The sequence below is a fragment of the Clarias gariepinus genome, chromosome 10, assembly GCF_024256425.1.
Source record: "Clarias gariepinus isolate MV-2021 ecotype Netherlands chromosome 10, CGAR_prim_01v2, whole genome shotgun sequence".
Lineage (NCBI taxonomy): Eukaryota > Metazoa > Chordata > Actinopteri > Siluriformes > Clariidae > Clarias > Clarias gariepinus.
This window is the reverse complement of record NC_071109.1, coordinates 15835742-15850797: the sequence shown is the minus strand read 5'-3', so window position 1 is coordinate 15850797 and position 15056 is coordinate 15835742. Positions and strand designations below refer to the sequence as shown.

The window sequence follows — 15056 nt, the reverse complement described above, 5'->3', positions numbered from 1 at the left end:
AAATTCCAGACTTCCAAATTCTAAGACTTTTAAGGATTTATAAATAAAAATCTTGTCAAAGTGCAGGATTCTGCTTTGGATGGCTTCTTAAGGAGTTTAGTGATGGATAAAATCAACACAGAAAATGTATGTAGTAGAATTTGTGTGTAACAGTATAATTTGTTAAGTTCGCCATGTCACAGTTATTCAACCCCTATATAGTATTCTTGTTTTTAAAGCTTTCTGACAGTTTTTTATGGCCTGAAGTGGAGCTGAAACATCATTAAGCCTTTGGGAACTCTATAACGATCCTTCATTTGCTTCAGTTGTGATGCATATATAAACCCCGAACATGAAGGCGTTCAAGGTGAGTTGCAATCATGGGAAAGACAAAGGATCTTCCACAAAAGCTAAGGGAGGAGATTATTTCATCACATCTGAAGGGCCCTAAGTATAAGAAGATTTCCAAAAGACTTAACATTCCAAGAGATTGGAATTGGGAGCATTATAAGGAAGTTTTAAACTTATGGAACAGCTGTAAACCTGCCTCGCCATGGAGGAAAATTCACAATTTCATCAAGGGCCCTTAGCAACTTAGTCAGCTAAGGAAAACCCCTGCAAGACAGCTACAGAATAATATGACGAAGGCTGGTACAAGTGCTTCAGTGGCAACTATAAGACGTGCATTGAATAACCAAGCATGTCATGGCCGGACCCCAAGACACACTCCACTCTTGACCTCAAGGAATATTAGGAGTTGACTAAAATAAGCCAGTAGGAATTTGTATAAAACTACAGAGTTCTGGGAGACAGTTATATGAACTGATGAAACCAAACTGGAACTTTTTGGACTTTTTGGACCAGCAGTATGTCTGGCGTGCAAAAGGTCAGGCTTATGACCAAAAGAATACCATCCCCACGGTCAAGCATGGAGATGGGTCAATAATGATGTGGGGCTGTTTTTCCGCGACAGGAACTGACAATCTTGATTGTGTACCTGGCATCTTGGATTCCCAGAAATACCAGGTCATTTTAAAGAAGAACGTGATGCCTTCTGTTGAAAAATTAAACCTTGGTGATCATTGAATCTTCGAGCAAGACAATGATCCCAAGCATCCCTCCAAATCAACCAAAGCTTGGTTGGGGAAGAAATGCTGTAGTGTCGTGGAGTGGCCTTCTTAGTCACCAGATTTAAATCCAATTTAAAATCTCTGGTGGGATTTGAAGAAGGCAGTTGCAGCACGGAAGGCATCAAACATCACTGAGTTAGAGACTTTTGCATCAGAAGAATGGGCTAAGATTCCAATTGAGAGGTGCAAGAAGCTTGTCAGCACTTATCGAAAATGCTTGTTAGAAGTTATAAAAACTAAAGTGCGCTTCACAAGGTACTGAAGCTGGGGGTTAAATAATACTGCTCGTGTAACCGGTCACTCCAGTTAAACTTTACTTTGCATTGTGTGAATCAGACACGGGACACAGGTGGCGGTTCACTGGAAGCATTTCATTTCTTCTCTCTCTGACACATAAAGAAACAAACAGCCTTTGAGTGAGAATTGCCCTTGTTCTCTCTTCCATACAGTTCCATCAGAAAAAGGGCAGAATAACAGCATAAATGATTCAACATATGTAAATAAATTTGAAAATTAAATATAAAGAACCATACCTGACACATAAAGGAACAAACAGCCTTTGAGTGAAAATTGCACTTGTTTTCTATAAAATAAACGTGATGTACGTCATGTGCTAGATTTCCACATGTTTAAGCCAAAATTATTAATAGAACTCAAAAAAATGAAAAATGGCAGAAAATAATTACTCAAATACATAAAATAACATTATACACACAAATTGGGGTTAAAATATAGAAATAAAATAGTTAATAAAAATAAAGATTAAATTGGATTACAGGGAGTCAGAAACAACATACCTCTTCCATACAGTTCCATCAGGAAAAGGGAAAAGGAGGGGACAAAACAGGAAATTCTTTAGGTGACATTACAGGATTTAAAGGGAAAAGGGCTCATCTCAATCAGGCACTTACATGAGGTATAGGAAATGAACAATTTTGTGTAAATTCTAACAAGAGGTTTATTTTTTTACCCGTTACACTCGTCTTCTGTTGTCAAAATAACTTGAATATGTATCAATAAATATTTTGATATTTCATGAGTTTTTTTTTTTTCATTTTTTTTCATTATCTTTTATCAACATCACTATATTGTCTATTGAGGTGAGGGGATTGAATATTTCTGATTGCAAGTGTATATATATTCGTGTTTAATTAAATCCTTAATCATTGTGTTCACCCATGAGTTTACTGCATAAACACCGGAACAAAAGGGAGGAAACTGAGACATTTCTTTTTAATCATGCAGAGTTTATTCATGCAGCACTTTTAGTATTCATAGCAAAAGCAACCCAACATTTGTAATTAAAGTAACCAAAATGACACAGAATTTTGACCGAGCATAGACAACCAAGCGAGAAACCACGGAAACCCAGCATTTTTTTAGTGTACTACTACAGTACTAATGAATGAAAAAGGACAGTCAAAGCCCGGGTATTCTGCGTGCTATCGCGTTGTATTCAGCGAGTAGCACATATTTTTGTGTTTGTTGCATTTCATGTCTGTAGTTTTATTAATAAATCTGCTCATATCTGCACACGCATTTATCAGCCTTTTAATCTTAGTTCTTATCTTTGTATTTAAACTTATTCATAATCACAGTATTAAAATTACAATACAAATGTAGAATTTAAATTAAATTAAATTTTATTAGGATCGAATTTAAGCAAAGTAAACGTTAACACCTTTAGATTTTATCATGTGTAATTGGAAAAGCTATACGCATGTAGGTTTACAAAGCTATACGCATGTAGAACAAAATTATTCTGTTGATTATTATTATCATGTTGTTTTGCTGTTTAAGTTCAGAGTTGAATGATTATCTGAAACTGAAGCGCTTCGTGTAGATTCATGCCACGAGTCATTTTATCATACAAAGATTATTACGTTGTGTTTGGACCACTAAGCATCTGTGGATTCCAAAATTTAAATTTTTACAGTTTTTTAATCACTGGAATGGAAGAAATAGAAAGTTACCTTATCATAACATGCCTTGTATTGTTTTTAATTGCTCGATACACAACCCATCATTTTTAATGCTATTTTAGAAGGGTAAATACAAATGCAATAATTTTATTTGGTTTATTTATTTCTTTTTAAATAAAATCTAAAATTAAAACATCGTAGAGTGATTAAAAACAGTGTGGAATGATTAATAACAATACAATGCATGTTATGAAAAGAAAATCGCATTCCAGGGATTAAAAATTATAACAATGTCAATTTTAGAATGTAGAATCCAGTAGATTTTAAATTTACACACATTTAAGAAGAAGCCTGAAGCAAGATCCTCCCCACCATGCATAGTGGGGAGGGGTTAATTTTAGTTTCTCTGAGTGTAAAGGTGAGAACAGCAGATTCACACCTGTGGAGGGTGTATTATTTGCATTTAAATGTAATAAAATTATCACTAACGACGGAGGAAGAATGTCCAAACATCCTGCACTCCACACACTGAACAAGCTGAATATTATCCATTATATCGTACCTGAGTCAGAGTTTAGTTGTTTTGAGCTGAATTTCGTTTGTTGTTCTTAGAAGAAGAAACTAGCGTTTTCCAACAAGCGCAAAAAATGGGAAAAAATGCGAAGCCAAATAGTTTAAAGATGTAAAAACTAGTTGCTATTAATATTATGATTGTATAAACGAAAAAGCAATATAATTTAAACGCTGATAAAAACATGAAACTTTCACGGCAACGATACGAAAACATTCATGAAGACCTTTCATGTAGGTCTGCTCGGTCTTTTTAAATCATTTTAAAGCCCTCAATTCTAAGGTTTTGATAGCTTGCGGTAAAAAAAGGGGTTTGATAACTTCACACCTACCTGTATCTTAATTGAAGGGTGAGAAGAGGGATTACAGTAACTCGGGGTTCTGTGGATGTTCACCTTGGAGGGTGCTGTCGCGTTGTGTTCAGCGAATAGACTAAAACAAAATCATGTTTAGTGCTTCAGCATTGGAAACAATATTGTATTAGGCTAACTGCAGCATACAGTTTTAAAGCTACACCTGTCAACTTCTGCTGATACCAGCTCAGTGACAAAGCAGCTGGACAGTGAAGATGAAAATAATTTACTTGCTAATCTGTAAATCATCTAAATGGAAATCAAAGAATGCCAGAGGAAAAAACACTGTACAGCTAACCAGCCAAGAAGAACCACCTTCCTGATAGATGCCTAGCAACACACACATATCACATTCAAGTTAAACTGCTAGCTCAAATTGTTTTTCATAACTGTTAATTTACTAATATTTGTTAACATGCATAATTGTTTGTAATTTAGGTAGCAATAAATTTCAATAGTGCTATAATTGTTGTCACTTTCACTCTTCTTCTTTATCTTTCGGCTGTTCCCTTTCAGGGGTCGCCACAGCGAATTATTTGCCTCCATCTAACCCTATCCTCTGCATCCTCTTCTCTCACACCAACTAACTTCATGTCCTCTCTCACTGCATCCATAAATCTCCTCTTTGGACTTCCTCTAGACCTCCTGCCTGGCAGTCCTAACCTCAGCATCCTTCTACCGATATATTCACAATCTCTCCTCTGAACATGTCCAAACCACCTCAATCTGGCCTCTCTGACTTTATCTCCAAAACATCTAACGTGGGTTGTCCCTCTGATGAACTCATTCTTGATCCTATCCATCCTTGTCACTCCCAAAGAGAACCTCAACATCTTCAGCTCTGCTACCTCCAACTCTGCCTCCTGTCTTTTCTTCAGCGCCACTGTCTCTAAGCCGTAGAGCATTGCTGGTCTCACCACTGTCCTGTACACCTTTCCTTTCATTCTTGCTGATACTCTTTTATCGCACAACACACCTGACACTTTTCTCCACCCATTCCAACCTGCCTGTACCCGCCTCTTCACCTCCTTTGAACACTCTCCGTTGCTCTGGACCGTTGACCCTAAGTACTTAAAATCCTGCACTTTCTTTACCTCTGCTCCCTGTAGCCTCACCGATCCTCCTGGGTCCCTCTCATTTACACACATGTATTCCGTCTTGCTGCAGCTAACCTTCATTCCTCTGCTTTCCAGAGCATACCTCCACCTCTCCAAATTTTCCTCCACCTGTTCCCTGCTCTCGCTAGAGAGCACAATGTCATCTGCAAACATCATAGTCCATGGAGACTCCTGTCTTACCTCATCTGTCATCCTGTCCATCACCAGAGCAAACAAAAAGGGGCTTAGAGCCGATCCTTGATGCAGACCCACCTCCACCTTGAACTCTTCTGTCACCCCTATAGCACATCTTACCACTGTCTTACAGCTCTCATACATGTCCTGCACCACTCTAACATACTTCTCTGCCACTCCAGACTTCCTCATACAATACCACAGCTCCTCTCTTGGCACCCTGTCATACGCTTTCTCTAAATCTAAAAAGACACAATGCAACTCCCTGTTACCTTCTCTGTACTTCTCCGCCAGCATCCTCAAAGCAAATACTGTATCTGATGTACTCTTTCTAGGCATAAAACCATATTGCTGCTCACAAATGCTCACCTCTGCCCTTAACCTAGCTTCTACTACTCTTTCCCACAGCTTCATTGTCTGGCTCATTAGCTTTATACCTCTATAATTGCCACAGCTTTGCACATCTCCCTTGTTCTTAAAAATTGGTACCAATACACTTCTCCTCCATTCCTCTGGAATCCTCTCACTCTCCAAGATCTTGTTAAACAAACTTGTCAGAAACTCTACTGCCACCTCTCCTAAGCACTTCCATACCTCCACAGGTATGTCATCAGGACCAACAGCCTTTCCACTCTTTATCCTCTTCAACGCCCTTCTCACCTCACTTCTACTAATATTTGCTACTTCCTGTTTCACAACAGTCACCTCTTCTACTCTTTGTTCTCTTTCGTTTTCCTCATTCATCAACTCCTTAAAGTACTCCTTCCATCTTCCCATCACCCTCCTGGCATCTGTCAGTACATTTCCATCTCTATCTTTAATCACTCTAACCTGCTGCACATCCTTCCCATCTCTATCTCTCTGCCTTGCCAACCTGTACAGATCCACCTCTCCCTCCTTACTGTCTAGCCTAGCATACAAGTCCTCATATGCTCTTTGTTTGGCTTTTGTCACCTCTACCTTCACCTTACTCTGCATCTCCCTGTACTCCTGTCTACTCTCTTCAGTCCTCTAAGTGTCCCACTTCTTCTTAGCTAGCCTCTTTCCCTGTATACACTCCTGGACTTCCTCATTCCACCACCAAGTCTCCTTGTCCACTTTCCCCTTACCTGATGATACACCAAGTACCCTTTTGTTGTCACTTTCACAGATGTGTTAATTTCACAAGTTAAAAAGAGTAAGTACACAAGCTGTGATTGTTTAAAAGAATGTAACTGTTCATTATCAGTGTTATATTTAAAAATAAAAAAAATCTTATCAAAAAGTGTTTGTATTACTTTTACAAATAGTCAACTATATTTTTCATACAAATCTAAATGGACATATTTCAAATAATGTTTTTGCTGAGATGGCCAGTAAATTTGAGAAAACGTTAATTATTTTGTATACTACATAAAGTTAATAAGAACCTATTTATTGTGCATCTGAATGTAATTTTTTAATATAATATAATACACGACGCCTCAGAGAGTAGAGACATGACGGGCTTACGCTTGTCAGATACTACATGATGACATCACTGACATGCAAATTAGTGTGTGACATCATCTGGCAACATTTAACTACTTTTTGGGCAGGCTTCAGCTACTTTTCATTTGAAATAGTTGGCAACACTGAGAGTGAATTTGCTGCTCAGGCAACCACTGATTTAGTCATCAGTATTAATACATAATATCTGCCTTATATTAGCAGGTGTGTGGATCGGGTGACAACAAAAAGAAAAATCATAGCATTCCCCAGTCAGAAACCAGAGAGGTCATTGTGGATTTCTAATAAGCTAGCGATCACACTCATGTTCCCATTAAATCAACAGGGTAGCTGTCAAGCCAGTACTCTGCGTCAAGTTCAGTGGAGTCCATATCTCCGAGGACCTCACCTGGTCTCCACACTCTTCCCTTCTGATCTTTCTAACAGGAATTAACACTAGAAGCGCCGTGCCAGTGTCACCTACTTTTAACGCGATTCAACGGTCATATGACCGCCTATTGTTTTGAATGGAAAGCTGTCGCTGACACACAATGATCGCTAGATGGCCCTTTCACCCAAAGCAAATAGTCTAGCTACTGTATAAGATCACCTTGCACTTGGAAAATGTGCCATTCATTCCCGCGTTGATAATCAGCAATATATCTTTTTTTTTATCAATATTCTTTTTTTATTCAACTAAGAAAACCTACTACAGAGTCTCTAAGAGCACAAAGGTAGAAAAAGAAAATGGCAGAAGAAATATATAACCCAAAACTTTTGCTTTTTGGGTTATATCGCAAAAGTTTGGGGTTATGACACAAAACATGACTTTTTTTCTGCCATTTTTTCTCCTCCTTTGTCCATCTAGGGGCTTCCTACTATAACAAAAATGAAAGCTCTACTTGACTTTATACCGTTTTAAGAAAATTAATTAGTTTGTTCATTCTATTTGAAGCTTCTGAACTTCTCGGATGTTTTTTAGTGTGACAGTGCTTTAGATGAAGCAGGAACAGCGATTCAATTTAGTTCAGTTCAGCCTTTATTTGTCACACATACATTACTAAACAGTGAAATTCTTTATTCTTTGCATATCCCAGCTCCTTGTTAGTTGGCAGGGGTCAGAGCGCAGGGTCAGCCATTTTACGGCGCCCCTGGAGCAGACAAGGTTAAGGGCCTTGCTCAAGAGCCCAACAGCGGCAACCTGGCGGAGCTGGGGCTCGAACTGCCGAATTTCCGATGCGTAACTCAGAGCCTTAACACACTGAGCCTGACTTCTGAGAATATAAAGCTTTATTATTGTGTTTGAATAAATCAGATTTACCACAGCAGATAATAAACTATGCTATGTAATAACCGAAGCAAACAAGTTCAAGTAGGCTTTATTGTCACTTCAACCATATACAGTTAGTACACAGTGAAACGAAACAACGTTCCTTCAGGACCAAGGTGCTACATGCAACATACATTTACAACATAAATTAACAGAAAAACTAAACTAGCTAACTAAGAGGCCTTGTTTTGTTCAGTGTTGCTAGGCAATGGACCACGCGCCTAATCAGCGGCAATGTGGTGCACTTGGCCACGGTGTATTATAAACCAGCGAAATGTTTTACTGTTTATGCGCACATACTGTAAGAATCATGTAAAAAAAGCGAGGAAAATGTGGAAGTGATGTGGGGCCACTTAATGAGAACTAACCCAAAGATTTCGGTAACTACACTGGGTGTAATATCTGCATAGTGACATTAAACAGCTAAACAACTTCACTTTTCCATATACCTCTGAGAAAAAAGCTGTGTATTTTGTTTGTTTATATTTAGAAATTTTTATAACAGTACAAGAAAATAACAGTTTGCCCTTTGCAGTTAGTGCCCTTGTAGAGAATAAATATATATTGGATAAAAGATTTCCTTGATGAAATATGAATCAAGCAGGCTCTGACGGACAAGTAGCCAACGATCAACACCTCCCAACCCCTTCTCAAAAGAGTGCCATAGTCCTTTGTTAGTTTTAATCATTTGGCTAAAACTAATTATCACTAAGTACCCTACCATCAGCTGAAACTAATTCTATACATGTAACAGAAAATGTATATGCAGATTGCGAATATATAAATATGCATGCTATTTTTAATAATGTAGAAGACATTAAGGTCTCATAAAGATCTAGGAAAAGTCATGAAAGGAGGGTCCTGGAAGTTGATACAGTGTGAAGTATTTATTATTGTTTTTCTCATTGCGGTCTTCTCGACGCTTCTAGTGTTAAAAGTCCCACCTGTTTTCCAGGATACTAGAGAACTTTTTCTCCTGTGCCATTAAGTGCATCCTTACAAACTGCATCAGCTTGTGTTGATACAGCAATTACACTGCTCAGGGCCGTAAAGCCCTTCAGAGGGTGCAGTGCAAAACTCAGAGACATTTGCAACCACCCTCAACCAGATATATAATTCGTGTACATATTTAATATGTTCCAAACATTTACACCTGATCATATATTTGCAAGATGTACTAAATATAAATAAATATAAACATTTACACCACAGTGGAAATTCACAAATATCTGTAAGTTACATGGGGCAGTATTTTAGCCCCCAGGAGCATTACCAGTAGCCGTGTCATAAGCTGACCAAAACTGAACTAAATACCATAATCTAAGGCTACCCAAAAATGGGGTGAATGTTAACATTACAGATATTTACAAACATCTGTAAGCTAAGTAAGGCAGTAGCTTAGCCACTGTGAGCTAACATGTTTGCACTAAGCTACGTAAGGAAGTATGTAAGCATAATAAGCACTGTAAACTGTGTAAGTGACATTAAAAGACCATGTTTTACTGTAAGCTTTCTGGAAACATTGTCTCTTCTTTGCTGCAGTAATTCGCTCTTTAAAATGCAACTATTTATGATCAGAGAGAAAAAGTTACATTCTTCCTCACTGTCCACTACCGTCTAAGGAGCTGTCTTACCTCTACAGCGCGTGCCATCTTCCACATGCATAGGAAACTCACTGAATCTGTGTGAAAACTTTGTCTGAGGTGTGTGGCCTTGTAAGGTATGTGGCCACGTGAACAGTGTGCGGGCATGTACCATTTCAGGTCAATATCAGATACAGTAATGTTCAGTGGAAAGACTACATTCTTATCCTTTTATTTTAGGGTTACCAAATCAGATCAGTTGATTCACAAGATCTGGCATAGATTATGCCAGATGCCCATCCTGTCACAAATCATGCAAGTTTCTTCAAGCTTGGGATGGGCAGTAAACATAAATGGACTGTGGCTGGGTATACATTTTAGCAGTAAGGGTTATGGGCCTTGCTCCAGGGCCCAACAGTGGTGACACAGTAGAGGCACTCCTTAAACCCCTGACACTAATTAGCAACCCACAGCCTCAACCATCTAAGCCACCACTTCCCTGTATATTTAAATCAACTCATACAAAAATTGTTCCTTCAAGCTAAAGTTGGTGATGTTACTACATTATATGGTTTGCTTAAATATTCCACACCTGGTTTTGAAATGTTGATTACCTTTTTGGCAAAGTTAATGTAGACTACATTATTTAGGCCTTGAAAAAAACTGAATTGAAAGAGGGTGCACTTTTCCCCCTATGACAGTAATTAATTATATTTTGCCATTACTGATATTGACTGTGAGGAAAATTACAATGCTGAGATATTGTGTTAAATAAAGACTACTTGCATGAAATGAAAGGTGGATGTTCTTAACTTGTCTTTGTGCTTTGTTCATGAATATCAGGAATCTAGGAAAATGACTGAAACAATTTAACAACTTTATTATGACTCTTTATAACTTTCTATTTCTCATCCACTCAGATTCCTCGGAAAGCTTCCACTGCCGGGACGAGTGCCGGATTTTGGGCCACTCAGATCGCTGCTGGATGCCACGTGTGCCAGTGGCAGCACATGTCACGTCACCTGAGCACAGTCGTGACATCATTGCCCTGTCTATTGAGGCTACTGGCATGGATATGCCACATTATGAGGGCTGTGGAACCACCAAAAGGACTTTTGCCACATTTGGCAAGGATGGGCCGGAGGGGGAGCAAAGAAGCAAGAGAACAAGTGAAATGACCACCGGCATCTGCAGCCCTAAAGCTGGTGGCATTCGTGAGGCTGGAAATGGACGTGAGGCCATCAGCCCCATCACATCACCAGCACATGTTAAGAGTCCACAGTCCAAGCCAACCACTGGCTACAACACATTAAAACGCTCCAATGTTGAGCGCATTGCAAATCATAGTGTGCTGCGCCAACCAGAGGGCAAAGACAGTGAGCCAGCCATGAGTGAGATCAATACACTATTGCACGATGGACGGGAGAAAGAATCCCCTAGTATCAAGCGCCTGAAGGACATTGTGCTTTAGCTTAATAGCTCACAGCTCACAGACACTCACTGTAAGTATTATTCTCAGTGTGTGTTTGTATGGGGTGGAAAGAAGGGGGCACACAGCTTTGTCTTTAGAGAGAGTGAGTTCATACTTATATTAGGCACCAAGGAAGAGTATGCTGAACTGAAAATGTGTCTGCCCGGCTCAAGCAGAGGCCATGGCTTCATTATAACAGGAATTTCCTTTTTGTTTTTCTTATGTTTCTCTTTTTTGCAAACAGTGGACACGCAGGTCAGTGTTAGCTGTGTGCATGCTAATCTCTTCACCATTTTTGTCCCACACAATACTTGGTTAATCCAAGGAAAGACCTTTTGGTGGACCAGGAGTTCCATCCGAGTATACTTTTTTTTTTAGACATTAATAGACAGCTTCTGGATAATGTGTGCATTTTGCTTCAGCCGCCAAATGGACCCATTGTGCCCAGAGATAATAATCATTCTTCTGGAGAACCTCCTTATGTTCTGCACTGCCCAAATCAGCACTCCCAGCATTTATGGTACACAAATCTGTGGGAATGTGTCGCAGATATCTTTTTACCCTATTTCTTTCCTTGCCATATAAGACAAAGCTCCTTAGATTGCCTCAAGACACTGTTTAATATATTAAGTAAATAAAATGGTTATATGTGTTTAATGCAACAAAAATAATCCATGTCTTACACTTAACTAAAGTTGGTGAAACATGCTCCATCGGGGGGAGGGGTGACTCATCATTGACTTTGAAATGTTCTGTGGCCATTTTTGACTGGAGAATGAAACATTGTGCTTTTTGTTGTTGTTGATGATAATGATGATGTTGTGGTTGTTGTTGTTGTTTTACTTATCTAGAATATAAAGGATCGTCACTTTTATTCAAATCTCTGTATAGGGTTTACTATCATAATTTTTAATAACCTGTTATGTGACAATCCCTTTAATGTTTTGTTGCAAAAGTTAAAACAACAACAAAAATAAATGAATAAACACATGTTTAACTAATGCTACAGTAGCATTTGTTACACAAAAAATCTAAAAGATTTTTTATAAATAATCTGATGTAATGTGTAATATTTATTGCTATTGTGTTTTTATCACCAAGATGCACTTGAAATCAGCAGGCTTTTTAAATGACTGAACAGATTTCAACTGATCTTAGATTTTTGTTGAATGTGTTACCCCTGGTGTTTATTATTAGAGTCTTGTAAAAAAAAAGTTTCTTAATGATTAGTCCTTGTGCCATTAAGGCCTTGTTCAGACTGTAGGCCAATTCGATTTGTTTCACAACTGTGATCTTTAGGACTGACTGTCCACTGAAAGTGATTAGATCGGATTTGGCTCTGTTTAGACTGGCAGGCCAAATTTTACACTCTGTCACCCTGGCTACATTGGTTGCTGAGGTAATGACGCCAGAGGCTCACATGCTGCACAGTATTTGCTCATATATCATCTCTCTACATTCCCTTTAGCATTGCTTGTACTGATGAGTCCCCCCAAAACATTATCAGAAATGTCACTTCCTCCTTCGGTCCACAGACTATTATTGTCCATTTCCATACTACAGTTAAGCTAGCTGATTTTCCTGCACAGAAAATTTAGTAATAGTCGCAAAAGCAGACATAGCATAGCAACTAAATTTTTTGCAAAATTCCTTTTTTTTTATTTCTATTTTTTTCATCTGTCTGCTCATTTTTCAACCATTGTGTGGACAACCTCCACAGTGTGTTGTGAGTGATGACAGTTGAAATCTGTTTATTCTTTAGGAATAAAATTTTAATCTGATTTTAAACTGTTTCTGGATGTAGTTCAAATTGGATTTGCAAAAATTAGATTCAATGTGTTTTTTTTTGTTGTTTTTTGTTTTTTACTGTTGAAAGAATATGTGAAAGCAATCCAATTCCAAACTGATTCCAATCTAGATGTACCAAAAATCATATTTGGGCTGAAAATCTGAACAAGGCCTTAGTTTTTGTGTGGGCAAAATGCAGGGAAAGGACTCACACTAAATGCATAGAACAATAAATAAATAAGTAAATAAATCAAAATCAATCTCGATACCAATTGTATTGTGTCAGTAGTGTGACAGTACAATGAGCTTACATTGATATAGGAAAAGAAAGGATCAAATGATTAGACTGCGTCAAGCAAAGAAAACAGCTTATTAGGAATTACGGGATCTGTGATAAAAACACTATCCAAACTTTAAAGAATAATGCTGAACCCCATCAACTTTGTGGAAGTAATGTGGTCAGAAAGAAAATCATGAATGGAGATCACTTAAAGACTTAAAGTTTCATAATAAAATGTACTGTACAACAGTAAAAAACATGTTTAATAGTGAAAGTAAAAGAGTTTTAATATGCACATAATGTGATGACAACACAGAATTGGGACTAAACAACTGTGTGGCCATAAGAAAACAACTGTAAGTGAGGCTAATCAGAAAACATGGGTTGAATTTGCTAGGGAGTAAGATTAAACTTTGCAAAAAAGTAATGGAAAAAGATCATGTAACCACATTATGAATTCAGATTGAACTTATTCTAGAGCGATGATCGCATCAGGGTAAGAAGGGAAGTGCATGAAGCAATGCAACCATTGTTGCATTGTTGCGCAGAGATCTGAGATTGCTTCAGTTAGTCAGGTCTAGGCTCAGACATGTTAAGCAGCAATAAAATGGAGTCAGCTAATAACCTAAATGTACTGAATGACCAGGTTATCACATCAATGGAGTTTTTCTTACCTGATGGAACAGCCATTTTCTAGGATTCAAATTGTGAAGAGTGGTTCTGGGAGCATGTGGAATAATTTTCATACATGAAACCACATTTGTGTGTAATCAAGACTAAAGGTAACTGAATGAAATTGGAGAGCACAAAATTTTTTGGCCAAGCAGTAAATTAATGTCAGAAGTTAACAGATTGTTGCTCATTGTTAAAATTGAAGCCAGGACAAGAGACATTTGTTTTTGAAATAAGCAAAGGTACACTTGTTTCGTTTGTGATGTATTTAAGGCATTCATTATAGTTCATGGGTAATAGCTTTATGTAGCTACATGTGTCAGAATAGATTTGTTATGACTAGCACAGTGAGGCCAATATGTGTATTTTTGACAGGAATGCATATATTAAGTGGAAATAAAATGAGGAATTTAATATCATATAATTCAAAATTTGCTTATTCAGATAGATTCAGCTGGTTAAAATCCACTTGGTTTCTGTAACTGAATAATATGCAGGTCTCACCAACTGCATCTCTCAGCATAATAACAGAATTATCACTGAATGTACACTGCTGGCTGTACTATTAAAGAATTTAATGTTGTCCAGTTTGTTTCTTTATTGTCTCTTTTTCTAATTGTACAGACCTGGCCAACTTAACAAACACATTATATATATTTTACTTTTTATGTGTTAAATGAAGTCAGCTGATGACTGAATGTATTAAATGACCAGGGTATTATACCAATGTTTTTCTTCCCTCATGGCACAAATATATTCCAAGAGTAAATTGTAATAAAAAATATTTTAAAAAAGAAAGAAAAAAGGTTCTAAGAACATGAAGAATTATTTTCACGCAGGAACCTGCCCCATTGGCTAGTTATATGCAATGTGATTCACTTGAAAGAGTCCCTGAATATTCTGTAATATCTCTCATTAATAATGAAGCAATCTATACCAAAAAATATCCTACATACATTAATGTAGGTGTAATTAATTGCATTACATGTGATCTCCATTTTCTGCCAGACACATTATAACGCAGCACTCCAGGTTCTTGAACATAATGGTAAACGGTAAAATGGCATAATGACTGTCTTGCGCCAACCTTATCAGTCCAACTCAGGGGCATTTTGGCGTGTTTGAAGCTCCATATACTGAGAAGAACATTGTACATGGTTCCGATCAGATTGCTTCATTAGAGCTAGTTACTACAGAATATTTGGGGTCTCTTTCAAGT

General features: G+C 37.8%; 1 protein-coding gene across 2 annotated transcripts in view; it reads left to right on the top strand.

Moving 5' to 3' along the window:
* Positions 1–14572, top strand: part of pcdh19 (protocadherin 19) — a 217355-nt gene extending 202783 nt beyond the window's left edge. For both annotated transcript variants that reach the window (XM_053506467.1, XM_053506466.1), the window contains exon 5: positions 10547–14572. In XM_053506467.1, the coding sequence (XP_053362442.1) occupies positions 10547–11097 (551 nt within the window). In that variant the 3' untranslated portion in view covers positions 11098–14572. The remainder of the gene's footprint in view (positions 1–10546) is intronic.
* The last annotated feature ends 484 nt before the right edge of the window (positions 14573–15056 follow it).